The sequence below is a fragment of the Alosa sapidissima genome, chromosome 22, assembly GCF_018492685.1.
Source record: "Alosa sapidissima isolate fAloSap1 chromosome 22, fAloSap1.pri, whole genome shotgun sequence".
In the NCBI taxonomy this organism is placed as follows: domain Eukaryota; kingdom Metazoa; phylum Chordata; class Actinopteri; order Clupeiformes; family Clupeidae; genus Alosa; species Alosa sapidissima.
Genome location: NC_055978.1, coordinates 31,648,410 through 31,675,904, shown reverse-complemented (window position 1 = coordinate 31,675,904; position 27,495 = coordinate 31,648,410). Strand labels below are relative to the sequence as shown.

General features: G+C 45.3%; 2 protein-coding genes, 1 long non-coding RNA gene and 1 pseudogene across 8 annotated transcripts in view; 2 read left to right on the top strand and 2 right to left on the bottom strand.

Moving 5' to 3' along the window:
• LOC121697603 (lysine-specific demethylase RSBN1L-like) overlaps positions 1-7,609 on the top strand; it is a 42,935-nt gene extending 35,326 nt beyond the window's left edge. The window contains exons 5-9 of one of the 2 annotated variants that reach the window (XR_006026494.1): positions 2,103-2,245; positions 2,337-2,504; positions 4,511-4,619; positions 6,411-7,545; positions 7,584-7,599. Coding sequence is in view for 1 of the 2 variants with exons in the window: in XM_042079185.1 (XP_041935119.1) it covers positions 2,103-2,245; positions 2,337-2,504; positions 4,511-4,619; positions 6,411-7,361 (1,371 nt within the window). In the remaining variant the exon portion in view is untranslated. Of the gene's footprint in view, positions 1-2,102; positions 2,246-2,336; positions 2,505-4,510; positions 4,620-6,410 lie in introns of both variants that reach the window. The other variant, XM_042079185.1, reaches the window with a different exon arrangement.
• A 1,230-nt stretch (positions 7,610-8,839) lies between these two features.
• LOC121697606 lies at positions 8,840-12,184 on the bottom strand (annotated as a pseudogene).
• Positions 8,840-27,495, bottom strand: part of LOC121697608 — a 19,885-nt gene continuing 1,229 nt past the window's right edge. The window contains exon 2 of the long non-coding RNA XR_006026496.1: positions 8,840-8,926. This is a non-coding gene — a long non-coding RNA (uncharacterized LOC121697608). The remainder of the gene's footprint in view (positions 8,927-27,495) is intronic.
• The window catches only part of LOC121697604 (protein PHTF2-like), a 69,960-nt gene continuing 56,953 nt past the window's right edge, over positions 14,489-27,495 (top strand). Inside the window, exons 1-2 of one of the 5 annotated variants that reach the window (XM_042079188.1) lie at positions 14,492-14,928; positions 27,352-27,464. The gene's annotated coding sequence lies outside the window, so the exon portion shown is untranslated. Of the gene's footprint in view, positions 14,929-15,785; positions 16,141-27,351; positions 27,465-27,495 lie in introns of those variants that run through there. The other 4 variants (XM_042079191.1, XM_042079186.1, XM_042079189.1 and 1 more) reach the window with 4 other exon arrangements.

Genomic DNA, 27,495 nt, shown 5'->3' with positions numbered 1-27,495 from the left:
AAGATGGCTGCAAACGCTAAACTTCGTGAAGATACTGTCTGTATAAATCGTCATGTAAGTAAACAACCAGTGCTTTTTCAAAGTTCTCAATGTCTCGTTTTAAATGTCAGGGCCCTCGGAAGTCTACCAATGAAGTGTGGAGATACATTGAGTCTCGTAAATGGGTGTAAAACAGTGATTTATTTGCATGGCTAGCCCGATGCCGAAGCACCACTATTGAAAAAGCTGTTGGTAGCATCGGCTAACTAGCGCCAGATTTTGGAGTGCAGGGGACAAGCCGAGATGGGCTATGAGACATACGTTCACACTCGGTATCATGTTTCAATACACTTTAGGTCAATATCACACCGGAATTCTCCTTTAAAATGGCCCCTAACGGCAGCATGTATAGGGAAAACAGGGTTGGGCCAAGAATCGAGCCTTGGGGTAGCCCACAAGAGAGACTGTCCTCCCTTAGCACCACTAGCCGTCTTATGTATGTGCTAATCAGCCAGCCGTCATGACGCTAACCTCTCCTGCTAGCTCACCTGTCCTCCCTTAGCACCACTAGCCGTCTTTTGTATGTGTTAGCCATTAAGCCCTCTACCTCATTGCTTGTGGTGTCTAGTGCGTTAGCGGTGGTTACCAGTAGTTAGAAGCTAGCATCTCTTTTGCGCTGACCGCTAGTGCATTAGCAGTGGTAAGAAGGCCTCTCTTATGCGCTGCCCTCTAGCGCGTCAGCCATAGTTCGAAGTAAGAACATCTCTTATGAGCTGTCGTCTAGAGCTGTCGTCAATGGTTACTAGTAGCAGAGAATGTCTAATAAGGGGAGAACTTCCACTCGGAAAACTTCCGGTTTCTGAACTGGTTGCAGTTCCTCCTCTGGTTCCATGTGAGGGCGCTCGTCCACGAGTGCAGAATGAATGGAGGTCTATGTTCCCCTCAAAATCCACTTTTCTTGGGATATAATATTTTGTCTAGTAATTTAAGTATAAGTATATATACTCTTGATCCCGTGAGGGAAATTTGGTCTCTGCATTTATCCCAATCCTTGAATTAGTGAAACACACTGCACACAGTGAACACGCAGTGAGGTGAAGCACACACTAATCCCGGCGCAGTGAGCTGCCTACAACAACAGCGGCGCTCAGGGAGCAGTGAGGGTGCCTTGCTCAAGGGCACTTCAGCCGTGCCTACTGGTCAGGGTTCGAACCGGCAACCCTCCGGTTACAAGTCCGAAGCGCTAACCAGTAGGCCACGACTGCCCTATTTGAATGTTGCATTCGAAAGGGGAGGCAAAGAAAATACACTTGGTGGAGTATTATATTTTTTAAAGTCACTTAATTGTTCTAAAAAGCCTTTCAAACGTGTCTGACTTCTTTCATTAGCACAATGCTAGCGTGTTATGGGCAACAACGACCCAACCTGTAAGAAATCAAAAGGACATAAGTACTCGTTCATTCAACTTTCGACCTATAACCCATGTTGAACTTGTAAAAACTACAATCAAATCAAATTTAGCCGTCTAGCTCCATAGACTCCCATTCATTCTGCACTCATGGTGATCGCCCCCAGTGGAACTCTGGTTGAACTGCAACCAAAATTCGGTACAATGGGACTTAATAGGGAGTGGCCAGGCTCTCCGTAGACGTGCTCTGCTAGTAGTTAGAAGTTAGCATCTTGTTTGCGCTGTCCTCTAGCGCCTTAGCAGTAGTTAGAAGTTAGCCTGTCTTATGTGCGGCTAGCAGTAGTTAGCAGTTAGCCTGTCTTATGTGCGGTTAGCAGAGGTAAGCAGTAGTTAGCAGTTAGCTTCTCTCCCCCAAGCTTCCTTCTCCTCCATCAGGCACCCTGTCCTGAAGTGTGTGTGATGTGTGTGTGATGTGTGTGTAATGTGTGTGATTGTGGTGTGTGTAATGTGTGTGATTGTGATGTGTGTGTGTGTAATGTGTGTGATTTGTAATGTGTGTAATGTGTGTGATTGTGATGTGTGTGTGTGTGTGTGTGTGTGTGTGTGTGTAATGTGTGTGATTGTAATATGTGTGTGTGTGTAATGTGTGTAATGTATGTGTGATGTGTTGGCTGTTTTCTCTGACACTCTCCTCCCTCCCTCCCTGTCTCCGTAGCGCACGCTGCCATGGGGCACGTTCTCTAGCCTGCGGCTGCAGAGTCCGAAGGAGAGTGATGATGGGCCCATCATGTGGGTGCGTCCTGGAGAGCAGATGATCCCTGTCGCAGACATGCCAAAGTCCCCCTTCAAGAGGAAAAGGTCAGAACGATCACACACTCACACTCACACACAGATCTTAATGTCTTTCATGATGTAGAGTCTTGTTTTGATGTAATTTCCTGTGCGCCAGGTCGACCAATGAGATAAAGAATCTGCAGTACCTGCCTCGGACGAGTGAGCCGCGGGAGATGCTGTTTGAGGACCGGACGCGAGCGCACGCAGACCATATCGGCCAGGGCTTCGAGAGGCAGACCACCGCTGCCGTCGGAGTGCTCAAGGCTGTCCACTGCGGAGAGAGGTACACGTACACACACACACACACAGAGGCCCTCAATTATCAACCAAGCCAAGAATCAAGCGTAGATCTGAGCGCAGATATCATGTCACGACGGGGCTCACGTTTGTATCCAATTCCAGCGTTTGAATAAACGTGTTGATAAATGTGGCAGCTGGAAACATTTGGTCATTTAAATATCACGCCCCTATATATGCTCGTTTTAAAGGTCTCGCCCCTAACATTTACGACATCCATTATACGTCCAAAAGAGAAACGTGTGACCCCGTGATAGACAGTGATGTTGCAAGTCCAGCTGAACCTTGTTCATTTTGACAACTAGAAAAGTGTCATCAAGAAAGCCGGGAAACTATAGCACTTTAAGTGCTACAAACTTTCTTTTCGCAGAGAGAGTGGGTCATACTACAAATACATTCATTACAAAACCATACGACTTTGCCCTTTGAAAGTAACAAAAAAATTATAGCAAGTAGGCTATAAATGTGCAGAAAAAGTCTTAGGTCCAAGATATTCCATGAATTTAACTCTTCAACTTTCCAATCCACCACCGATTTACTGCTGCACCGTGCTATGCCACTTCAAAAACTTGCATACACGACTTGAGACCTGACATGAGATTGGAGTGTAGCCAAGAGTCGGGAACATGTTGGAGGAGATCGATGGGATGATGGGAAAGTAAAGTAAAGATGAGGTAGAAGTCGAAGCCCCGAACTGAGCTGCGGGAAAAGATGCCTTTTGAAGGAGGAAAACTCCTCCCCTAACAAATCATTGGCTACTTAAAATCCATAAGTTAGACATCTCTATAAAAATGGTGCCGCCCCCACATTGTTCAGAGTCAAGTCAAGTCCAAAACATTTTACAGAGTGCTGGTTACAATGGGAAGAAAATAAAATATAAAAAGAAACCAACACTAGATATAATTGCATTCATCTTTAATTCAATCTACACAGGATACATCATGAATTCAGGTCTAATTCTTAAAAAGGTAGTTAGTTAATATTTCATCTTTACAAGTATATAAGTAAGTATAAGTAGTATAATTATATATACTTTTTTGATCCTGTGAGAAATTTGGTCTCTGCATTTAACCCAATCGGTGAATTAGTGAAACACAAACAGCACACAGTGAACACACAGTGAGGTGAAGCACAGTGAGCGCAGTGAGCTGCCTGTTTCAACGGCGGCGCTCGGGGAGCAGTGAGGGGTTAGGTGCCTTGCTCAAGGGCACTTCAGCCGCGGCCCACTGGTCGGGGCTCGAACCGGCAACCCTCCGGTTACAAGTTCAGAGTGCTAACCAGTGGGTTGCCCCAATCTTTAATTCAATCTACACAGGATACATTATGAATTCAGGTCTAATTCTTATAAAGGTAGTTGGTTAATATTTGTCATTTAAGTAAGTTTGCATTGCAGTTCATAAATGGCATTGACATAGGTCACACCTGGTAACTAACTTGCGATGCAACTTGCCATTAAGTTAGTTAGCAAGTTAGCTCTGGGGTAGCCAAAATCAAAGTGTGCCGCCTTCACATACCGGAGATCACAGTATCCACTCGAAGGTCAAAAAGGACAAAAGTGTGTTCAGGAAACCGAAGGACAAAAGTGTGTTCAGGAAACCGAAGGACAAAAGTGTTCAGGAAACCGTCTGCCTTTCAGACTATTTTGTCCCCGCGAGAGTTTAACAGGTGCGATAATTAAAAATCCCCATGTTATTTTCCCATAGGAAAAATCGCTTCAGAGGTCTTCAGACCGGTTTCAGGTCCCTAACAACCGTAATCAAGAACGAACTAGAGGTTTTACATTACAGTTCCACTGAAATTACTTGAAAAACAAAATGAAAATAAATGAAGTATGAAAATTCATTAAAATGGAGAATGTAGCGTTTTGGAACCAAACTTATTTGATATTCAAATTTTAACTTTGAAGCTTTTTGTAATTACCAGTCCGGTGGTAATTTGGTTTATAGTTTGATGTGTTAAGTTTTTGTGTGTGTGTGTGTTTGTCTCCTTTAGCTCTGAGCCTCCTCGCATTACCAAAGATGTGATCTGTTTCCACGCCGCTGATTTCCCTGATGTGGTGCAGAGACTACAGCTAGACCTGCATGAACCTCCACTCTCACAGGTGCACATATTGCATATAGTGTGTGTGCTAACCCTGTGCGTGCGTGCTAACCCTGTTTCCTGTGTCAACTGTACTGCCCTACAAAGGCAAAAGTACGATGGAGTATTAGGGCCACACATGAAGGAAAAAATATTTTTGCCATGACGAGATTAAACTCGCCATGTCGACATTAAACTCGTCATTTCGAGAATAAAGTTAGTTTGGAGAGAGAACGACCGCTCGGGACAATTGAAAGATTAGATCATTGGATAGCCTACATGTATTATTCTAGCTATATAGCCTAAACGGCATGGTATTTCCAACCGCGAGATACAGCACTTCACGATGACTGCAATGAGTAGTTAACAGACAAGACGCAATCTATCTGAATATCTGCAATCTATCTGAAATAACACCTATTTGATTTGAAGCCCATTATTCATGTAACATATTGTGTGTTAATGTAGGCTAGCTTAAACTGTGTATGCTATGTTTAAACTGTATTGCGAGTTTAATGTCAGCATGTCGACTTTAAAGTCGACACGTTGAGATTAAAGTAGATATGATGGCCTATTTTAACTTTATTCTCGAAATGTCGAGTTTAATCTCGCCATGGCAAAAATATTTTTTTCTTCATGTGTGGCCCTAATACTCCGTCGTACAAAAAACCTTAACTTGCCAGAGTGTGAAACTGAGAAAAATTACTAAAGTTTTTTTTGTTGTCCAGCCAATTGTATAATAGGTAGGACACTGAAAATTTGCCAAGTAATTGTCATAATGAGTACATCTATCTACATAAAAAAAAAAAAAAATTCAGCTCAAACTTGACCTTTGACCCTTATTCAGAAGTTACTGTATTTTGCCTTTGCATTATCTACAAAACAATAATGGGTCATACAAAGGCAAAATACCTTAACTTCTAATTTACTGACCATTTGGACTTTTAGCACTCTATAGAAACATTTCTATGATAACAATGATAGCTTTAAAATAACATTTAGTGAGTTCTGTCTAGTAAGGCTTAGTATTAAGCCTACATAATAGAATATTACAAAATACTAAATAATGAGAAGGCTACACTGGAACATTTTAAAACTTTATCGTTGTACTTAATTTAATTAAAATAACACTTTAAGGCTTTAACAGCCACAACGTGATCCAAGCCAATGCCATTGGAAACGTATGCAATTACAGGAATTTTGCTACTCATCGACGCATAATAATTTAGGCTAGGCCTGTCGTGCGGGCGGCGACTAGCTAGCTAACTAGGCTACATCCTAGCTGAATTTTACAAAATCTGAAGTAGTTAATGCTAGATAGTAAAAAAAACACTGCAACATTTTCTTTTCACTTTATTGAAGTGTGGCACGAACCTCCACTCTCACAGGTGCACATATTGCATATAGTGTGTGTGCTAACCCCGTGCGTGCGTGTGTGCTAACCCTGTTTCCTGTGTCAACTGTAGTGTGCGTGTGTGTGTGTGCGTGCTAACCCCGTTTCCTGTGTCAACTGTAGTGTGCGTGCGTGTGTGTGTGTGTGTGTGTGCTAACCCTGTTTCCTGTGTCCACTGTAGTGTGCGTGCGTGTGTGTGTGTGTGTGTGTGTGTGTGTGTGTGTGTGTGCTAACCCTGTTTCCTGTGTCCACTGTAGTGTGCGTGCGCTAACCCTGTTTCCTGTGTCCACTGTAGTGTGTGCGTGCGTGTGTGCTAACCCTGTTTCCCGTGTCCACTGTAGTGTGTGTGTGTGCGTGCGCTAACCCTGTTTCCCGTGTCCACTGTAGTGTGCGTGCGCTAACCCTGTCTCCTGTGTGTAGTGTGTGCAGTGGGTGGACGACGCCAAACTGAACCAGCTGCGGCGCGAGGGCATCCGCTACGCTCGTATCCAGCTGTACGATAACGACATCTACTACATCCCGCGCGGCGTGGTGCACCAGTTCAAGACCGTGTCGGCCGTCTGCAGCCTGGCCTGGCACATCCGCCTGCGTCAGTACCACCAGGGCGGAGAGGACGAGGAGCCGGTCACCACGGCAACCACGCCCACCACGCCCCTCGTCAAGCCGGAGCCCGGCGACGCCGCTGCAGAGAGCCCGCCCAAAACCTCCGTCTCCACGACGACGGCGGCATCCACTGATGCCCCCAGAGACTCTCAGCCCCTCCCCCAAATTAAAGTGGAGCCAGCTGATTCGCTGCTGGTTACCAAGGCAGCCAAGCCACAACCCAGCGGAGAGGGCCGGCCCAAGTCGCATCACCACCATCACCACCACCACCACCATCACCACTCGGACTCCACACATACACACACACACACACACACGCCAGACCACAGGACCTCCCCCGCCCCCCAGCCCTCTGAAACACACACACCCCAAACTCCAACCCAGACACACACTCCCCAGTCCAGGCCACACCCAGCCGAGCATAAGCCACACCCGCCCCACTATAAGCCACACCCATCCCATTCTAAACCACACCTACCCCTGTCTCGGCCACACCCACTCCACTTCCAGCAGACCGAGCAGCCTCAGCTGTTGTCTCCTCCCCCCTCAGTCCAAGCACACACACACCCCCACACACACACACACTCTCAGCCCCGACCCCTGACCCCAACACACACACTGCCGCCGCCACCAGCCCAAAGCCACACACACTCACAAGCCCCGCCCCTCACACAAAGCCCGCCCCCACGGCCGCCGAAGCCCAATCAGGACTCGTTTTCCCCTGCAGAGCCCCGCGTGCAGCCGCACCACAAAGACGTTTTCTACTGAAGATGAAGATGGACTCTTACCCCCCCCCCCCCCCCCCCCCCCCCCCCTGGACTCGGACGGTTTTTAACTACCCCCCACCCTGGAGGCATTTCAGTTCGCCCTTTTTTAAATTGTTTTTAAACACCCCACACCCCAAATCCCCCAAACCGCGATCCATGATGACGCCCGCTGTGTGTGTGTGTGTGTGAGGGTGAGAGAGAGAGGTTTGTAATACACTCACAGGTGTGTGTGTGTGAGTTGTGCACTTCTGTCTGTGCGTGTGTGTGTGTGTGTGCGTGTGTGTGTGCGCGTGTGTGCGTGCGTGTGCGTGCGTGCGTGCGTGTGTGTGCGTGTGTGTGTGTGTGTGTGCGCGTGTGTGTGTGCGCGTGCGTGCGCGTGTGTGTGTGTGTGAGTTGTGCACTTCTGTGTGTGCGTGTGCGTGTGCGCGTGCGTGCGTGCGTGTGTGTGTGAGTTGTGCACTTCTGTCTGTGCGTGTGCGTGCGTGCGTGCGTGTGTGTGTGTGAGTTGTGCACTTCTGTCTGTGCGTGTGCGTGTGCGTGTGTGTGTGTGCGTGTGTGTGTGGTGGGTGAGACAGGCGACTGCGCAGCCGTTCACGCTAGACAAATGTAGCTTGTCACGTTCCTCAGTGCCTGTCCAGAGCTGTGTGTGTATATACCTGTGTCTGTGTGTGTGTAAGGGGCACTTATGGCTGTCTCCAGTGGGGCTCAGCAAGTGCGTGCGTGCATGCGTGTGTGTGTGTGTGTGACCCGGAGTGCAGCAGAGCGGACTGGTCTTTAAATAATATATTTTTAAGTTGTAGGGCATAGCTGTTGTAGAGCTGACAGGATCTATTTTTTGTAAGATGCGGCGGCGTGTCGCGGCGTGGCGGGGCGTGGTGCGGCACACAGAGCTGGTTATTTATATCTCATGTCTGTTCTGTTCCTCATTCTCCTGCAGCACTGTAGTGTACAGAAGGGTTTTTCTAAGAAAACTTGTAGTGTGATTTCTACTTCCAGAGCGCCGGATTAAAGGCTGAGTATTAATGCACCTGGGTTGGTCTCTCTCTCTGTCACACACACACACACACACACACAACCACAGTTTTCTACTTCCAGATCATCTGATTAAAGGCTGAGTATTAATGCACCTGGTTGGTCTCTCTCACACACGCACACAGAGATTTCTACTTCCAGAGCGCTGATTAAATGCACCTGGATTGCTCGCTCTCTCTCACTCACACACACACACACACACACACACACACACACACACAGCTGAATGAACATGGTGTATACACATACGCATAACCCTTGTGGGCTTCAGGGTACAGAGGTGCACCGTTACCCAGAGGAAGGTGGAGGGGAAGCAGGTGTGTGTGTGTGTGTGTGGGTCTGCCTGCGTGTGTTGTGTACGTAATTAGATATCGCTGAAGTTGAGTGTGTGTGTGTGTGTGTGTGTAGATAAGGTAATAAATAATATTTGAGTCAAACAGCATCACCTGAGCATCACCTGAATCCTGTTTTATTCACTGTACAGTTCTGAGTTAGAAAAAAATACTCCAAAGGTGAGTACATCTGTCTCTCTCTCTCACACACACACTCCATATATGATGCACAGACAGAGGTTCTATTCCATAAGATGACACAGGGAACACGGAACACGCATGACGTTCTACTCCATAAGATGACACACGGAACACGCATGACGTTCTACTCCATAAGATGACACACGGAACACGCATGCAGATACAAAATATGCACAAAATAAACAACACACTTTATATACACACACGTTATATACAACACACTTTACATACACACACTTTACATACACACACTTTATATACAACACACTTTATATACACACACTTTACATACACACTTCTGGAGGCTTTACAGTTTTCAGTGCCTGCTGGTCAAGGTGTGTGCGTGTCAGTTCCTGCAGCTGCTGTGATTGGTTGTTGGTCAGTTCCTGTGTCTGCTATGATAGGCTGCCGCTGGTCAGTCCGTGCAGCTGCAGTGATTGGCTGCTGGTCAGTTCCGCCGGGGGAAGATGCCTGCTGGTCAGTTCCGCCGGGGGAAGATGGCGCAGCCGAGCTCAGCGAGGGCCCCGGTGAGCAGCGTCCAGAGCGGCACGCAAATGTAGACGAGGAGCGTCCTCTCGAGCAGGCCGGTCAGACGAGCGCACAGTGCGGCGCAGAACGCCAACTTGAGCAGCAGCGCCACCACGTGCCACGCCTGCCTCCTCAGCCCCGCCCCCCCCGCCGCCCGCTCTGCCCCCCCCCGCCTTACAGCGGCCCGCCATCCGCACGGCCAGCACCAGCAGCAGCACGCCGTCCAGCGCCCAGACCGGCCCGAACACCACCAACCAGCTCCACTGCACTCGGCCGTCCAGCTTCAGCACCAGCAGGATCAGGAAGACCAGCGCGAAGAGCCACGCCAACAGCACACGCTGCGCCAGAGACATCATGTAGTGCTGCAACACACACACACACACACTACATTAGCAGCACACGCTGCGCCAGAGACATCATGTAGTGCTGCAACACACACACACACACACACACACACACACACTACATTAGCAGCACACGCTGCGCCAGAGACATCATGTAGTGCTGCAACACACACACACACTACATTATATACACACACACACTACATTAGCAGGACACGCTGCGCCAGAGACATCATGTAGTGCTGCAACACACACACACACACACACACACTACATTAGCAGCACACGCTGCGCCAGAGACATCATGTAGTGCTGCAACACACACACACACACACACTACATTAGCAGCACACGCTGCGCCAGAGACATCATGTAGTGCTGCAACACACACACACACTACATTATATACACACACACACTACATTAGCAGGACACGCTGCGCCAGAGACATCATGTAGTGCTGCAACACACACAAACACACACACACTACATTAGCAGGACACACTGCGCCATAGACATCTACTGCTGGAACACGCACAACATTATACACACACACTACATTATACACACACACACACACACAACATTATACACACACTACATTATATACACACACACACTACATTGTACACACACACAAACATTACATTGTACACACGTTACAAACACACACATTACATTGTACATTATATGTGACAAACACACACACATGACCTAACACAGCAGCCCAGCAGTACTGTAACTGGCTGGCGTTGATTAACTCTGAATCTCGAAATCGTGAGTAACACAATTTCTTACGATGATTTTGATTACTATAATAAAAGCCACTATGTCAAAACATAATCTTAACAATCACAACAAGTCCAGCAACACTAGATAGATGGATGGGTGGATAAAGTAATAGATATAGGCTACTCCTGGGGTACGACGGTTTCAATGGTTTTGAGTTTCCTGATCCCCTTGGGTATCAATAAAGTATCTATCTATCTGATACTGATTTGTAGGCAGTGCTGATGAAGTTAGCGATAACGGAGTTAACGTTTTCGTGATGTATGGCCTCCTAGCTGTGTGAAACGCAATATTTATTTCATAAATACTGGGAATAATAGAATAGAAGATGGCCTGTTAGCTGTGTGAACCGCAATGTATTTCATAAATAATTGGAATATGCCAAGAGGTGCCACGCAAACACGGCCCCTGTGAACTGCTCATCCGTTGTAGTCTACCGCCTAACGGTAATATTGTCGGTGCTATCGTTACTTGTCTTGGCGAGCTTACCTTTAGCTTATTATATTCACGTTGGAGCTGTATCGTCGGTTTCGCCGTCTGTACCGATTACAGGTTTGCAGCCATCTCTGATATGACAGCAGATCGCATGATGACGGCGAGCCGCTCCCGGTGGGTGATTTCCCCGCAGCGCGATCCAGCGGTATGGACGCGGAGTCGGACTGGAACATAAACAACCGCGTTCTGCTCTGCCCCGCAGTGCTGCTCGTTCTGTCTGAACATTCCTAACGCTACTGTTGGAACACTTGATGTCAATCTAAAAGGCCTAATGTACTTCCGGGTAAGGGGTCTAAACCGTAAAGTCCGTATAAATGCGCTTCAGAAAATTGAGACCTCATCTCCGGTTAGAATAGCAAGTGCTCTGCTGTCTGTGCACGCTGGTTGGATTGGGAAATCAACGGGCCTGGTTCAGAATTATGTGAGAACGCAGGCTATAGGCTACACTGTGAACACAATTATAATCAGGTTTTCAAAACGGTGATCAGACTAAATGAGTCCAGTCCAGTCGGATCAGACGCTTATGATGTCAGCCTTGTCTCACCATCAATCGTCTCCCTATCGCATTTACTGGCTAAGTAAAATAATGACCTTTTGTGAGAGTCTGCAGGTGGTAAAAGTCCGTCTCTTAAAACGTTACTGGTAGGTAGAACATTATCTTCGGCTCTGGGTAGAACTAGGCCGCCTTTTAAAACCTACCGGAACCCGAGCACTTTTACTCTTCCCGCAAATGGCCAGGAGATGGCGCACCTCCTACACTTTGTGGAGAACTGTGCATACTGACCTCTTAGACATCCTCTGAGAATGCCACCAAGCCCGTGAGGGGTCAGATGAGCGAATCAGAAGCCAGCAGATGACTGCCTCCCCGCACCAGGGTAAAACATATCAGCAGGCGCCAGATAGCGTAGCCTACAGCTTACGCCACACAGTCACCGAGGAGAACTGTAGAAGTGCCACAGTGGAACAGCTTACGCCACACAGTCACCGAGGAGAACTGTAGAAGTGTCACAGTGGAACAGCTTACGCCACACAGTCACCGAGGAGAACTGTAGAAGTGCCACAGTGGAACAGCTTACGCCACACAGTGATTGCAGACACCTAACATGTGCTTACAGGTTATGGTGACAATCAGATGGTTATCACAGCATAGATCAGACAGACAGACAGACAGATCTAAATAGATCGATGATGCAGACAGATAGCGTGTTGCTAGCCACCCAAAAAGAACTACAAGAAATGTGCACTCTTTCCTCAGTCTTCTTTCGTGCTCTTTGATACGTTTGGAATTAAAACGCCTGCGCTGCGCCCAAGACGTCTGAAGTGGGTGGAGTCAGGTGATTGGTTCTTTTGGGTCATTTTGAGTCAGACACGACATATTGTATGTTATCAGAAATACTCCAAGTCCGTTCTGCTTTTGACAGCCAACCTGTGCAGAGGCAAGTAGCCTATGCAACCAGTGACCTGTGCAGAGGCAAGTAGCCTATGCAACCAGTGACCTGTGCAGAGGCAAGTAGCCTAGGCAACCAGTGACCTGTGCAGAGGCAAGTAGCCTATGCAACCAGTGACCTGTGCAGAGGCAAGTAGCCTATGCAACCAGTGACCTGTGCAGAGGCAAGTAGCAAGGCTGGCAGTATAGTTTGTTATCGGAGCAAGGCTGGCAGTATAGTTTGTTATCGGAGCAAGGCTGGCAGTATAGTTTGTTATCGGAGCAAGGCTGGCAGTATAGTTTGTTATCGGAGCAAGGCTGGAAGTATAGTTTGTTATCGGACAAAGCTGGCAGTAGTTTGTTATCGGAGCAAAGCTGCCAGTAGGTTGTTGTCGGAGCAAAGCTGGCACTAGGTTGTTGTCGGAGCAAAGCTGGCACTAGGTTGTTGCTGGATGGAGGCTCTAATGAGTGAAAGCAAAGCTGGCAGTAGTTTGTTGTCGGAGCAAAGCTGGCAGTAGTTGGTTGTCGGAGGCTCTGATGAGTTATCACTGCTGTCAGTGTTAAGAATCTTAATGGGATGTATGTTAACTGGGGATAAACAATTAGCACGTCATCACAAGCAGGTAGTTTTACCTTATTTACTGCAGATGTGACTCCGATTCTTAAGAAATGGCAACGTTAACTACACTAACTGTGTTGGGCCAATTGAGCCTATTTGTGTTGTGTGAGCCAAGGCCTTCTGTGCAATGAAGCAGTATGGGTAAGTATGAATGTAAATATTCCCTTTACTCGTCCATGTCAAATAAAACAACATAACTAAACCTTGTTTTGACAACATGAGCCTTTGCCAAACACCTGAAAGCCTACCTTTAGATTTGAACGCTCGCACTGGTGATGACCTACAAGTTTCAGAGACACACGTTAAAACAACTACCTTGCCATGTTAACTTGGGTGATGCCTATTCCCCGAGATAGATAACGATAGTTTTTCCACAAACGCGACAACGCTGCATTGCATAATCTTAATCTTAGGGATGGCCTAATCTAAAAGTCAAATCAAGTGGCGAAATAATGGACTTGCTGTAGGCTATGGGTCTGAAATCGCCAATGTTAGGTTAACTACTTTGCCCACATTTAAAGGCGAACTATTCAGTTTTTACCTTAATTTACCTTAATTTAACAGCCTCAGAGTCATTGGAGAATTCCATATACTGATTCTGATGCTATATATATTGTCTGTCATAGGGCCCAGATTATTGTCTGTCATAGGGCCCAGATTATTGTCTGTAGGGCCCTAATTATCTAGCAGCGCCCCTGCCTGGTGTGTAGTGCAGTAAAGCAATTCGTTACATCGCGAGACCGCAAGACTTTCTGTCTCTGAGGCCGGCAGCTTGGGCCTAAAGCAGCAAGGCTTTCTGTCTCTGAGGCCGGCAGCTTGGGCCTAAAGCAGCAAGACTTTCCGCTCAGACGGAGGGAGGGAGACGGCCACCATTCATTCCAGAAAAAGTCATATAATCATTCCAATGACTCTGAAGCTGTTAAGTTCAAGGGTAAATTAAGCTAAAAAATGCATAGTTCTCATTTAAGGTAAATTAAGCTAAAAAAAACTGTAGTTCTCCTTTAACTACACACTAAAGCAGCAGTTCAAAATGATAAATAGGCCTACTGAAGCGAGGCTATCTCTCCACCTCCTCTCGTTTCCCTCACGGGATCAAAAGAGTATATACTTTTACTAAGCTATGAGCTGCTTATCACCCACCCAAGTTAACAGGGTCTTAGATCTGTGGATCAACTTGTTCCGTGGTCTTCAACTAATCGTAGGCTAGAAATAAGGTTAGATGATCTGTGGATCAACTTGTTCCGTGGTCTTCAACTAATCGTAGGCTAGAAATAAGGTTAGATTTTGTCATTTTATTATGGGCACGTCAAGACATCTATGTTCTCGCAGACTTCTTCGTTGCACAGCTTAGCATATTATGATTGACTGTCGAATCAGTCACATCTGCAGTAAATAAGGTAAAACTCCTGAGATGACGTGCTAATTGTTTATCCCCAGTTAACATGCATCCCAAGATCCGGATAGGACAGCGTTGCAGTGTCCTATAGTTGCGAAGTCCCGTAATAAATGCGTCCGGAGTCCAATCTCGTGAATGAACACAGCGCTTGGAGCCAGGCTGGTTTGTAAAGGGCCGGTTTGGTTCAGTGTGTTTGAGGATGCCCCGCTACTAGAGTCATTACGGCAGGAGGGAGCCAAAGCTTGCTGGTAATTACCCAGTAAACGGATTGGAGGTCGGTTAGAGAAAGGGAGAGACTCTCCATTTGGTCTAAAGCTTCATGGCAGCATCTGTCATCTGTCCAAATAAAAGAGACCGCTACTAGTCCCGTTACCTGCCTGCATGCCGACGTGAAGTCATCCCGGAGGTAAGAAGAACATTCATACCCGTTTTACCCAGTCTGCCGTAAGAACCATGCAGCAGACTAACTTAACGTTAATGGTCTGGACGTGTGTTTGTGTGTGTATGCGGGGAGGGGGCCAATAGTCATTTATTTTCTCAGCCGCACATAGTCTTGGATTAAACGTCTGTTGTCTAGACTCGGGTACATAGCCGTCCACGTTTTCAACAACTGGATTGTGCATCAGGGTGCTCGGGAGAATGGACTGATTTTTTTTTTTTTTCGTCGGCGAGACCGGGGAGTCGAGATCTCGAGCAGGGTAACGTTAGAACAGTGTGTCGTCTGCGGAGTAGAATGCGTTGAGGAGAACGTAAACGTTACCGTGAGTGCAGGCGAGGGCAAGCAACCGGAGAAAGCGTGTGTTCGGAGGCTTGACTGCTCCCTCCTCAGTCGTGAAAGCCCACCCGGACCTCGGGCTGGCTTTGTCTCCGGGAATTGGCAACACGTGAGCGCGAGAGCACATCGCATTCAAGAGCTGCGGCGCTAACCGAGCGAGCTCGTGAAGTCAATCTCCCAACGTTCCCCCTTCTCAAATCCGCGCCGACAGTATCCTGTGCTCGCTCCCACAACCGAAGTGTGCGGCCACGGGAGGCCCGTATGTTTAACCGGTTCGTTTAAAATGTGAAATGTCTTTCTATTGAGAGCCGTAGGTGACAGCCTAGTGATATTCAAACGTTACGTATTGACACGTAAAGAAAATAACCAATACACCCAAATAAATAATACCTTGATAATAATAATATTATAACATCATTAACAACAATTCTGATTGTGATTACAATAACAAATAGACTAAATTAATGCGCAAAAACTAATGAGTGATGTTGGCCCGCATGTGTTGTGGCTACTTGTGATGTGTACATTCGAAATCGCCTCTAGTTCAGACAATCACATCAGCCGTTCGCTCTCACGCGGCCGACTCGTGGTGGCGCTCAGAGGAAGATGCGTGTTTGTTTACGTCGTGGCTCCTTCAGATAGCTGCCCGCTCCTGCTGTCGCATGCCGTTATAACCTGCGCAGTGTGTGGCCGTTACATCACCACCGTCGTACATCAATCCCGGCTGTCCGCGACCTTCAGTGGTGACAGGCCGTTTGCCCTTGGGCTGTCAGACAGTCAGAGCGAGCGGCGACTCGGCGTCCAGACCCCGGCATCCGCACGGACAGGGAGTCGGTAGTTAGGGTAAGGAAACGCCCGCAACCCCCCCCCCATAGGACACAACACACTCCACAGATAGCGTGGCAGGGGGGCACTCCCCTCCCCCACCAACCAGATCCCGCTCTGCTCAGAGTAGATAACACACACACACACACACACACACACACACACCCCCTTCCTGTCCCCCAGAGGGCATCCCGTTATCCCAGATATGTGCATGCGGAGAGGGAGGTGAGCCAGGTGATCAGGGGATTATAAATAGGAGGCTTGTTTATTTGTGTCTGTTGCTTTTATTTATTTTTCTGCTTTTGCGTTGTTGCTTTTATTTGTTTTTCTGCTTTGAGTTGACCGGTTTTTGTTTTTCTGCTTTTGCGTTGTTGGTTTTAATTTATTTTTCAGAATTTGTGTTTTGACGGTTTTGTTTTTTATTTATGTGTGTGTGTGTGTGTGTGTGTGTGTGTGTGTGTGTGTGAGTGTGTGTGTGTGTAGCGCCTCTGGGGATCATATAGGCCACTTACAGCACTTAGTGTTTATCAGCAATGTACGCACACATGCACGCACACACAGGCACTTAAAGGGTGTGTCACACACACAAACAATAACACACACATACACACACATATGAGTAAGCTTGTGGTATGTGACGCAACTGACATGTTAGACTTGTCCCTGATTTGTCAGACGGCTTTGGCAAAAGTGAGTTTGATGATGAGGTGTGTGTGTGTGTGTGTGTGTGTCTGGGTGGGTGGGTGTGGGTGAACGAGAGAGAGAGAGAAAGAATGTCTTTATATGTTCAGGGAGAGGGGAGTGTGTGTGTGTGTGTGAGAGAGAGTGTGTGTGTGTGGCGGATGTGTGTGTGTGTGTGTGGGTGAGAGAGAGAGAGTGTGTGGCAGATGTGTGTGTGAGAGAGTGTGTGTAAGTGGCTATGGAGGAGTGTGCATAACATGGCGAATAACGCTATGTGTGGGGGGGTGTCAGAGCGATTGTGTGTGTGTAAGAGAGTGTGTGTGTGTGCAGGGGTGTAGTGGGCGTTGGACACGGGGGAACGCAGTCCCCCACTTCTTGGAGCATTGTTTTGAGCATTTTAATAAGCATTTAGTAATATAACAACTGTTGTTACCAGTGATAACAACGCATCATCCAAATGTCTCCAATTAGGCCTCTTTGTCATAAAATTCGTTACAAGAATGACCGTCATGCTGTAGCACTCCACCATGCGTAAAGACATTAAAAACTACACAGCTCGTCATTCCGCGTTACCCGAAAGTAGCTAGAAAGTGGCTATAAAACCATAGATTATGCAACTGCCTGTATCCGAATCTAGCAAGCATCTTTATGGCCCACTATTGCAATTCCTTCGTTTGTGTTTTGCAGAAAGCAGGTAGGCTAATCCAGTGGTCAAAATGACATAATAAGCATGTGTGAGTAATGTGTGCACCTCTGCATTTTAATCATTCGCAATGACATTCATATGACGCCCCCTCAAACTGAGCTACAGTGACCACACAGCGTGTTGAATATGCGTGTGAATCCTGCTTGTGCTATTGTTATTGCCATCGTTTACTGTACGTGTGGTAATGAATGAAGCCATGCCGAGGCATGTTATGGGACATTAGACTACGCTAGATTACATAGGCTACTCTACATTATGGTTTGTCTGTTTATTGTATGATACAACAAAATGAAAAGCTACAGACCATATTCATAGACTTTGGTGGAAAAGTGTAGTTTGGGTGAAGACCTTAGGCTACATTTTGAAGCTAGTCCATGTCATTTAATTGTTTTTTATTCGGTTTCATGTTCACGAAAGCTGGAATAATTTGGCCTTGGCCTTACGCACCGATGTACTGTATGTGGAGGTGCGAGTGTGACAGTTTTTGCAATGACGTCATTAAAATAGCGTCCCCCCACTTTAAAAAACCCCACTACACCACCGCTGTTTGTGTGTCTGTGTCTGTGTGCAGCTGTGTGGTTGAGTCTTTCCTCTTAGAGCACTGCCTCCCCTCGTGTGTGTGTGTGTGTGTATGTGTGTGCAAGAATGGTCTCTTTGTGCTAAGCAGACTAGAGCATCCAAGGCTCCAGACCGGATATGGTTGCTAAGCTGCGCAGGTGTGTCTCAGAATGTGGAGTGTGTTTTGATAGAGTGTCACTCTCTCAACACTCACTCACACACACACACGCACACACAGACACCTCACACACACACAGACACCCCCCCCCCCCCCCCCCACACACACACCCCACACACACATACGCACACACAGACACCCCCCCCACACACACACACACACACACAGACACCTCACACACACACAGACACCCCCCCCCCCCACACACACACACACCCCACACACACATACACACACACGCACACACACGCACACACAGACACACACACACACACACACACACACACAGAGACAGGCACCCCCCCCCCCCCACACACACACACCCCCCCCCCCCCCCCACACACACACACACCCCACACACACACACACAGAGACACACACACACAGAGACACCCGACCCAGTTTTATAACCTTCATAACGGAAAACGCTACAGGACAGCCAATGGAACCAGAACAGTTACGTCAGTGGGACACATATTAACACACACACACACACACAAATATACAAGGATACAAGGAAGTTTATTGTCACATGCATATAGTTACTGGAAGTAAGAAATGCAGTGAAATTATGTCTGGTGTCAGCCTATTTGTGCATTAATGGGGTGGGGGTGGGGGTGGGGGGGGGGGGTAAAAAGTGCAGTAGAAGAGGGGTTTAGTAGATATTAACACGCACACACCACTTCAGACAGCTGTTTACAGATTGACTTGTGTTGTGGTGTGTCAGTCACAGGACTGGCCTCTCCTGCTCCAGGTGGTGTGTGTCTGTGTGTCTGTGTGTGTGCGTGTGCGCGTGCATGCGTGCGTGTGTGCGCGTGCGTGCGTGCGTGCGTGCGTGTGTGTGTGTGTCAGACATGGGGGACTCGAGTTATATTTGTTAGGACTTGAGACTTGTTTGATCAACATATAAAAGACTTGACTTGACTTGCTACTCATGACTTGAGACTTGACTTAGACTTGAGACAAATAACTTGAAATGACGACTTTTCATTTTTTCATAGATATTAAGGAGTTAACTTTACGATTTTAGAAAATCTGCTTAGGTGCTGTAGCATGAGTCACGCGAGCGAACCGGTCATTGTTACCAAGTGACGCGACAGACCAGCAGAAAGTGCCAGATCAAATGAGACAGACTGAGGTAACTTGATGTTAAGTGAAAATTTTTTTTGTCTAAGTTTAATCTTGATATGCTAGCAAAAATGTTGGCAATGTAACCTTAAGTAAGCGCCTCTCTTTCTCCCTCCCTCTTAAACACGTCCCGTACATTACATGCTATTATCACCCGGAGAGAAGAAATGCTCTTTTCTGATTGGCTGGTGGGGTGGCTATTAATTCTGAATAACAGGACACTGTTCCATATCAATGCTTATGAATGGTAACTATAACAACCATAGTAGGACGACGGTTGCAGGCTTCGCAACAATGGAATCAACTGTAAACAAGCTAACTGTCCATGCTATCGCTGTTATAGGGCCAACGAAAGTTGTACAACAAGCTGAACTAGTGAGCTGCTTTTTAAACGGAACCGCGTGTTTCCTTTGCTTGGACTCGGGCTGCGCTGGACTCGGGCTGCGCTGGACTCGGGCTCCGCTGCGCGTCGGGGAGTTCTTTGCCCCTCGCCCTCGTCCATTAATTCCGTATAACAGGACACCTCGGCGGCCGTTATCCCTTACGTAGTAACAACAGTCAGTTCACATATTAGGTATGAGCTACACCAGGCGCGTAACTGCAGCGTTCCCTTCGCAACGCGTAAAATCCATTTTAGATGAATGGTCTATTTTTTTAAAAACTTAACGTGAACTTAAAATAAGATTTGAGCTGAGACCAGGATGGATATTCCACAGCTGGTTCCTTGAACCCATTAAATTGGCAAGTTTAATTTTTTTTATTTTTTTTTATGTTGACCTGAAATCCTGGAAACCCAAGAACATCACGCTGTTGGACAGTGAATGCATGTAGCCTAGGCTTAACTAGATTGTGGTGGATCAATCATATTGCCTTCTTAAATCGTAAAATATTCTGTGGTCTCAGTTCACTGTTGAATGGGCCTAGCCTACCCTATGCTTGCTCAAAATATATGATTTGTCTAGTAGAGGTGCTTCAAATTGGCGCTTTTAAAAATCGCCTGTCTCAGAATATGTAGAAGAGGTCCAGGGCAAATACCGCGCAAAACTGTCACGTCCGTATTTAGTTGGCGTTACGGACGTGACAGTTTTGCGTGGTATTGCCCCCGTATCGTTATATAAAGCTCTGTTTTTGCTGTCTAGCTTTCTCCTCTTTTAGCAATCGATGATTTGAAAATTACTTATCGTCAACTTAGATCCATCTGATTGTTTCTAGTCTCGTCTCCTCTCCAGTGAGTCTCTTCTCCATAGTAGGCTACTTTACTCACTGACTCGACTTTATCAGAATTCACAGATTTCACTGGCTGAGTAGCAGCAAGCGAAATGATGGTTCCTGAAGCTCCTGAAGTAAATGCTGTTATCCTAACCAACGAAACATTTAGCGCAGCTTTGAAATCTTCTGTGAAAATCTAAATTAGGCTATTATGGTCCGGGTCCGGATAGGATCACGTCAGGGTCCGGACTCGGATCGCGGTCCGCCATTTGGTGACCCCTGCGATATAGCATTGAGGGCTTATGTGTGATATGTGTGAGAGGGCAGCCGTGGCCCACTGGTTAGCACTCTGGACTTATAACCGGAGGGTTGCCGGTTCGAGCCCCGACCAGTGGGCCGTGGCTGAAGTGCCCTTGAGCAAGGCACCTAACCCCTCACTGCTCCCCGAGCGCCGCCGATGTAGCAGGCAGCTCACTGCGCCGGGATTAGTGTGTGCTTCACCTCACTGTGTGTACACTGTGTGCTGTTTGTGTTTCACAAATTCACCGATTGGGTTAAAATGCAGAGACCAAATTTCCCTCACGGGATCAAAAAAGTATATATACTTATACTTATACTGATATAGCATTGAGGCTTATGTATAATATGATATAGCATTGAGGCCTTATGTATGATATGATCTAGCATTGAGGGCTTATGTATGATATGATATAGCATTGAGGGCTTATGTATGATATGATATAGCATTGAGGGCTTATGTATGATATGATATAGCATTGAGGGCTTATGTGTGATATGTATGATATAGCATTTAGGGCTTATGTATGATATGATATGATATAGCATTGAGGGCTTGTTATGTATGATATATAGCATTGAGGGCTTATGTATAATATGATATAGCATTGAGGGCTTATGATAGAGCATTGAGGCCGTATGTATGATATGATCTAGCATTGAGGGCTTATGCATGATATGATCTAGCATTGAGGGCTTATGTATGATATGATCTAGCATTGAGGGCTTATGTATGATATGATATAGCATTGAGGGCTTATGTGTGATATGTATGATATGATATAGCATTGAGGCTCATGTATAATATGATATAGCATTGAGGGCTCATGTGTAATATGATATAGCATTGAGGGCTTATGTATGATATAGCATTGAGGGCTTATGTGTGATATGTATGATATAGCATTGAGGGCTTATGTATGATATGATATGATATGGCATTGAGGGCTTGTTATGTATGATATATAGCATTGAGGCTCATGTATAATATGATATAGCATTGAGGGCTCATGTGTAATATGATATAGCATTGAGGGCTTATGTATGATATGATATAGCATTGAGGGCTTATGTGTGATATGTATGATATAGCATTGAGGGCTTATGTATGATATGATATGATATAGCATTGAGGGCTTATGTATGATATGATATAGCATTGAGGGCTTATGTGTGATATGTATGATATAGCATTTAGGGCTTATGTATGATATGATATGATATAGCACTGAGGGCTTGTTATGTATGATATATAGCATTGAGGGCTTATGTATAATATGATATAGCATTGAGGGCTTATGTATGATATGATATAGCATTGAGGGCTTATGTATAATATGATACAGCATTGAGGGCTTATGTATAATATAGCATTGAGTGCTTATGTATTATATGATATAGCATTGAGGGCTTATGATAGAGCATTGAGGGCTTATGTATGATATGATATAGCATTGAGGGCTTATGCATGATATGATATAGCATTGAGGGCTTATGATATAGCATTGAGGGCTTATGTATAATATGATATAGCTTTGAGGTTTATGTATAATATGATATAGCATTGAGGTTTATGTATGATATGATATAGCATTGAGGGCTTATGTATGATATGATATAGCATTGAGGGCTTATGTATGATATGATATAGCATTGAGGGCTTATGTATATGATATAGCATTGAGGGTCCTAAACCCTCCTAAAACCCAGTGTTGCGATGTTGCGCTTGTCAAAGTTTGGCAGTGACATCGACGGCAGCGTTTAATTGATTGATTAGTTCATTTTTGTAATATTATTGGGTCCCTGGAGATGACAGGTGTACCTTCAATTGTTTGAATATATTTTCATGATTTGATGTAGCCTACCTAATGTTTGAGGCATATTGAAATAATAATAGGCGATTATATAATAGGTCTACTTGAAATAAATTTATTTTTATCAGTATACATTTCATCTTATTGTATAAACCGTTCAGATGTATGTGGCTTGAATGCAATGCACATTTGCAGACCTGCAAACCTGTATGCATTTTGCGTAGCAGCCACGCATTTTCAGATCAAAATACGCTGCTACGCTTTTTTACTTAAAACTACGCAAAACGAGCAGACATCCAACTATACACATATAGCTGTCTGAAAATAAAATCCAATTATGGCAAAACGAGCAGACGTCCAACCTCTCCGGAAAGCTCCTTGAGCATGTGAATCTCCCGCTAATTCATGTGAGGATGAGATACAGAGAGAAAGTGACCAGTGAGAATGACAGGCTAAGCATAGTGGCCTCTCTTTGTTATTTTTTCTTCCGCCAACGGTGGGTTAAATGAAAGACTTGATGAGGTGAGTTTAACAAGTGTTCACTTGCAAATTCGTGTTCCCCTAGCTGCCGTTTTGCTGTGAAACTAAAAATATTCCACTGAGTGCGATTGTAAATTCACCTAGGCCTAATAGTTTGACTGTGTCTTGGAAAGTTATCACTTGTTCACGAGTTGTTTCAGTTAACATATTTTCAATGTGTCGCTGATGGTTAAGTTTTCATAACTAAGGCGCTAATGGAGCGCGGACCTTTCCCAGGCAAAATGCAGCCATTAACAACGAGTCTGAAAGTGGACCAAGGCGAAATATTTTGAGCTGCTCATTAATGAGTGTTCAATTTGTTTTTTTCTTTGGAGCATATGGATCCTTCTTCTTGATTATTAGCGTGAAAACAAGTGAGAACAAATAATGGGCTTATAGACGGAAATCGCGCACCTATCACTGTAGTTGGGATAATGTCGGCCTAATCATTGCAGCCTCACAGATGGCAGAAAGACCTGAAAGAAACTTGAGTGCATGTGCAAGTGAAATTCTTAGTCAGTAGTTTGCATTAATACTTGAACAATGAAATTTTTTTTTTTTTTTTTTTTTACACACTGACAACAGCAGATGTCCATAAGCCTCTATCTACTGTAGGCTACATCCAGGTAAATTAGATATTAGAGATGCACCGATATGGAATTTTAGGGCCGATAACGATAATGTAAATAATAATAATATAATAATAATAATATAAATAACCGATATTTATTGGTTTGTTGTGGCCGATACCGATACGATAACCGATAATATTACTCTTGAAAACATTTTGTGAAAAGTGATTTGGGGAAAGCATTTAATAAGCATAATTTTATTGCAGTAATTTTACCTACCACCAAATGATGGACAGAACTCATAATAGTCCTCAATAGTACGGCAGTCAACAACATAACAGTAGCCTAGCCCTACAGTATGTGTGGCTCCTTTAAGTGAACCTGACGTCAGTGAATTGCGAGTGAGTGGCTAGAGAGTATGAATCGTTTTCATTTAGGACTAAACGCTCATAAACGGCTCAGCTTGGAATAAGCTACAGTATAGCGACCAAATCAGAGTTTGTGAGGGAAACTTTTTAGTTTCAACTGCGGGTAACTAAATAAAGCTGCAACTCCTCAGACTGTATCTTATGTCCGTCTACTCTGTTGCGCACAACCTGCTGCAGCAGAAATGAAAGGAGTTAGCCCCGAAGGATTTATTAACTTATTATGATGACCTGTCTGAAACTGAAGCACGAATGGTTAGCATATTTCTAGGTAATAATACAAACCCAAGCTAAAGTAATGCAAATATAATACTAAAACACAACTTAGAACTAGGCCTACTTATGTACTCGTCCCACTAACGAGTTTGTTTATTTGTTTCCTCGACCAGTGCGGTAAAGTGCAAACACACCAGCACAAGACAGCTCTAGATAGGGCTGAGCTCCGCTCTGTTAAGGTTAAATGGCGGATCATTCACGAGAGGATTTTGAGATGCACAGATTCCCAAATGAACGCATATCCACAGATTTTGTTAGAGTGGTGAAATACATTCACACCGCTGACATTATATTGAGGAAAAAGTATAGCCAACCAAGCTCAAGTAGCTCAGTGTAGCCAGACGGACCTTACGTAGGCCTTAATTAGGATTTTAAAACATATTGGCGCAAATTATCAGCCAGAATTCTGTTATCGGACCGATAATAATATTTTCATTTTTTCACTTATCGGCTAATAATATATCGGCTGCCGATATATCGTGCATCCCTATTAGATATGTTGGCATAACATGGGTGATGGATGTATTTCTTTACAAAATAAATCTTTAATATTAATGGATTGAAAAGATGTATAATACCAGGCATGATCGAATAGGGCCCACATAAAAGAAAATGGACAATACCCACATCAGTGCCTATCAACACAAGTGGTTTTCATAGGTCAGGATTGTTAGGCTCTAAAACAGATTGTCAACATTATAGAGCTACTGTAAAAGATTTAGTTTGCACTTTCAGGAACACATTGGATCCCGTTTAGATAGATATTCAACATTAAAGAAGCCCTATGCAAGTCTGGTTATTCCTTCACTGTTTCTGGGTTTTCGCCTGATTTAGGCTCGCATTTTTCACGACATAGCTCCCCCTGCAGCTTCGGTAGCAAGTGACTGCTACGCTAAACCCCCACTAGCTAGCGAGCTAGCCATCAAGAAACCAAGCTGAACACATACAGGGCTCACAGTAAAACGGTCGAGCAAACACATTGTTCAAGAGACTATCAAACCACATTACAAAAACAAAGTTCACCGAAGGGTAGGCTACTTACAATTTCAACAGCAACAAAGCCAAGTCGGAGTCCATTTTGCAGTCTTCTTAGAAACTACAATCTGACTAGATTTTCAAGGCCTTCCGCTGAGTCACATCTGGATTTCTTCGGTCCGGGACCAGAAAGTTGCATATTCGTTTTTTCCGCGGAGAAGCACTAGAGGGAGACGAAGCACCCACCACACGACCCAGAAAGTGTAGAACCATCAGAACGACTCTCAACCTGCATAATTAAGGTCATTTTTGCTAAAATTGTTGCATAGGGCTTCTTTAAAGATGGGTCGCTATCCAAAATGTGTCTTGCGAGTATGGCTATGTCTGTTTTTGGCTGCATGCATGAAGGCCGATGTGAGCAATTTTTGTTTTCTCGGCTCGAGGTGCTACCCAAAAAAATTCTTCAAGGTTGGCAGGTCTGCATTTGTTACAAATAAAAATCCAGCAGTTCATAACTAGCCTACTGTAGCCTATTTCAAAATGAAAACGTGGGTAAATCATCATGAATTAGTATGACTTGGCTATGACTTGCTTGACCCAAGCTTTGACTTGACTTGCTCGATTGTCACAAAATGACTTGAGACTTGAAGGTTAAGGGTACGTTCAGACTTGGCGTCTTTTTCTGACAAAAGAAGTTATGCAGACCGCTTTTTCAGTTTGAAGAATAAATCTGCCATCATTCTTGTTCCAAAAAGCAGCCGGAACGTTTTTTTTTTTTTTTTGCGATAGGCAAAGTGACTAATGTTATGTGTGGATACAAAATATTGCGGAAGAAAAAATTGGGGGTTGGCTATTGCTTTTGGTATGTTATGGTAAAGTTGTGAAGTCATGTCAAACAATTCCCTATGCTCAGACACTAAGACGAGTCTCCACCAGTGTTCTGTCACCTTCTCCATTTTTTACTTGTTGTCATTGGAAACCACAGGTCTCGGTAATCCGCTTGTGATTGGTCAGCTGTAAAAAAGGCAGCATGATGTATATTGAATATTTCTCAACTTCTGAGCTGCAGAAAAAGACGGTTGTGGTCGCGTTTTAAAAGAAGCCGACGATTTTTTTGAAAACACTGTCTACTCCATAGGATATAGGCAGCTGCGAAAAAGGCGCTTAGTCTGAACGTACCCTAAGACTTGAGACTTGCTTGAGACTTGAAGGTTAAGACTTGAGACTTGAACATTAAAGGAAAATTCAGTTTTTTAGCACTTTAAGGCCACTTTCTGGTTTGTTTTAGATGAACTAGAGTGGTGGACACCGAAATTTTGACGATTGGTCCTGTCTCGACTTTTCTGACTCGTTTTGAATCGCCTTTGACTTCTCAGGGTGGCTGGCAATGGGCATACTGTAGTAGGCTACTCAACCATGTCCTAAAACAACCCTTAACATTCGTTTTCAAAACTGTGCAACTCACCGAGTGGTTAGTGGACTTGAGACTAGCTTGAGACTTGAAGATGAAGACTAATGACTTGCTTGTGACTGGCACATTAAGGCCTTAACATGCTTCTGCGTCAACTCTACGGCGTAGCTACGGCAGCGTGACCCTTTCATGGTTCTGCAGCGGGTTGCGTTGCATCGCGGTGTGTCATTAATCGAATATGTCAGAGTGTGTCATTCCACTTCCACACTGTTCTACACACTATCTATCTATCTACTGAGTAGAGACAACAGATCTTATTTAATCACATCCCAGTCCTGATGAATCCTTAGTCTGACCTCCACCTGCAGCGGCACAGTGCCCATCTGTTCAGGCCACGGAGAAACACTCCGATGTGTACCTGTCTACAGCTGTGTGTGTGTGTGTGTGTGTGTGTGTGTGTGTGTGTGTGTGTGTGTGTAGGACACAGGTGTGTATTGGGACTTGGTCTCTCAGGGTAGCGGTCTACCAGGGAGGCAGTATCCATGGTAACCAGTAAAGTGAGGCGTGGTGACTAGGTGCCTCACCTACTGCAGGTGAGTGTGTGCGTGTCTGTGCCTGTCTGTG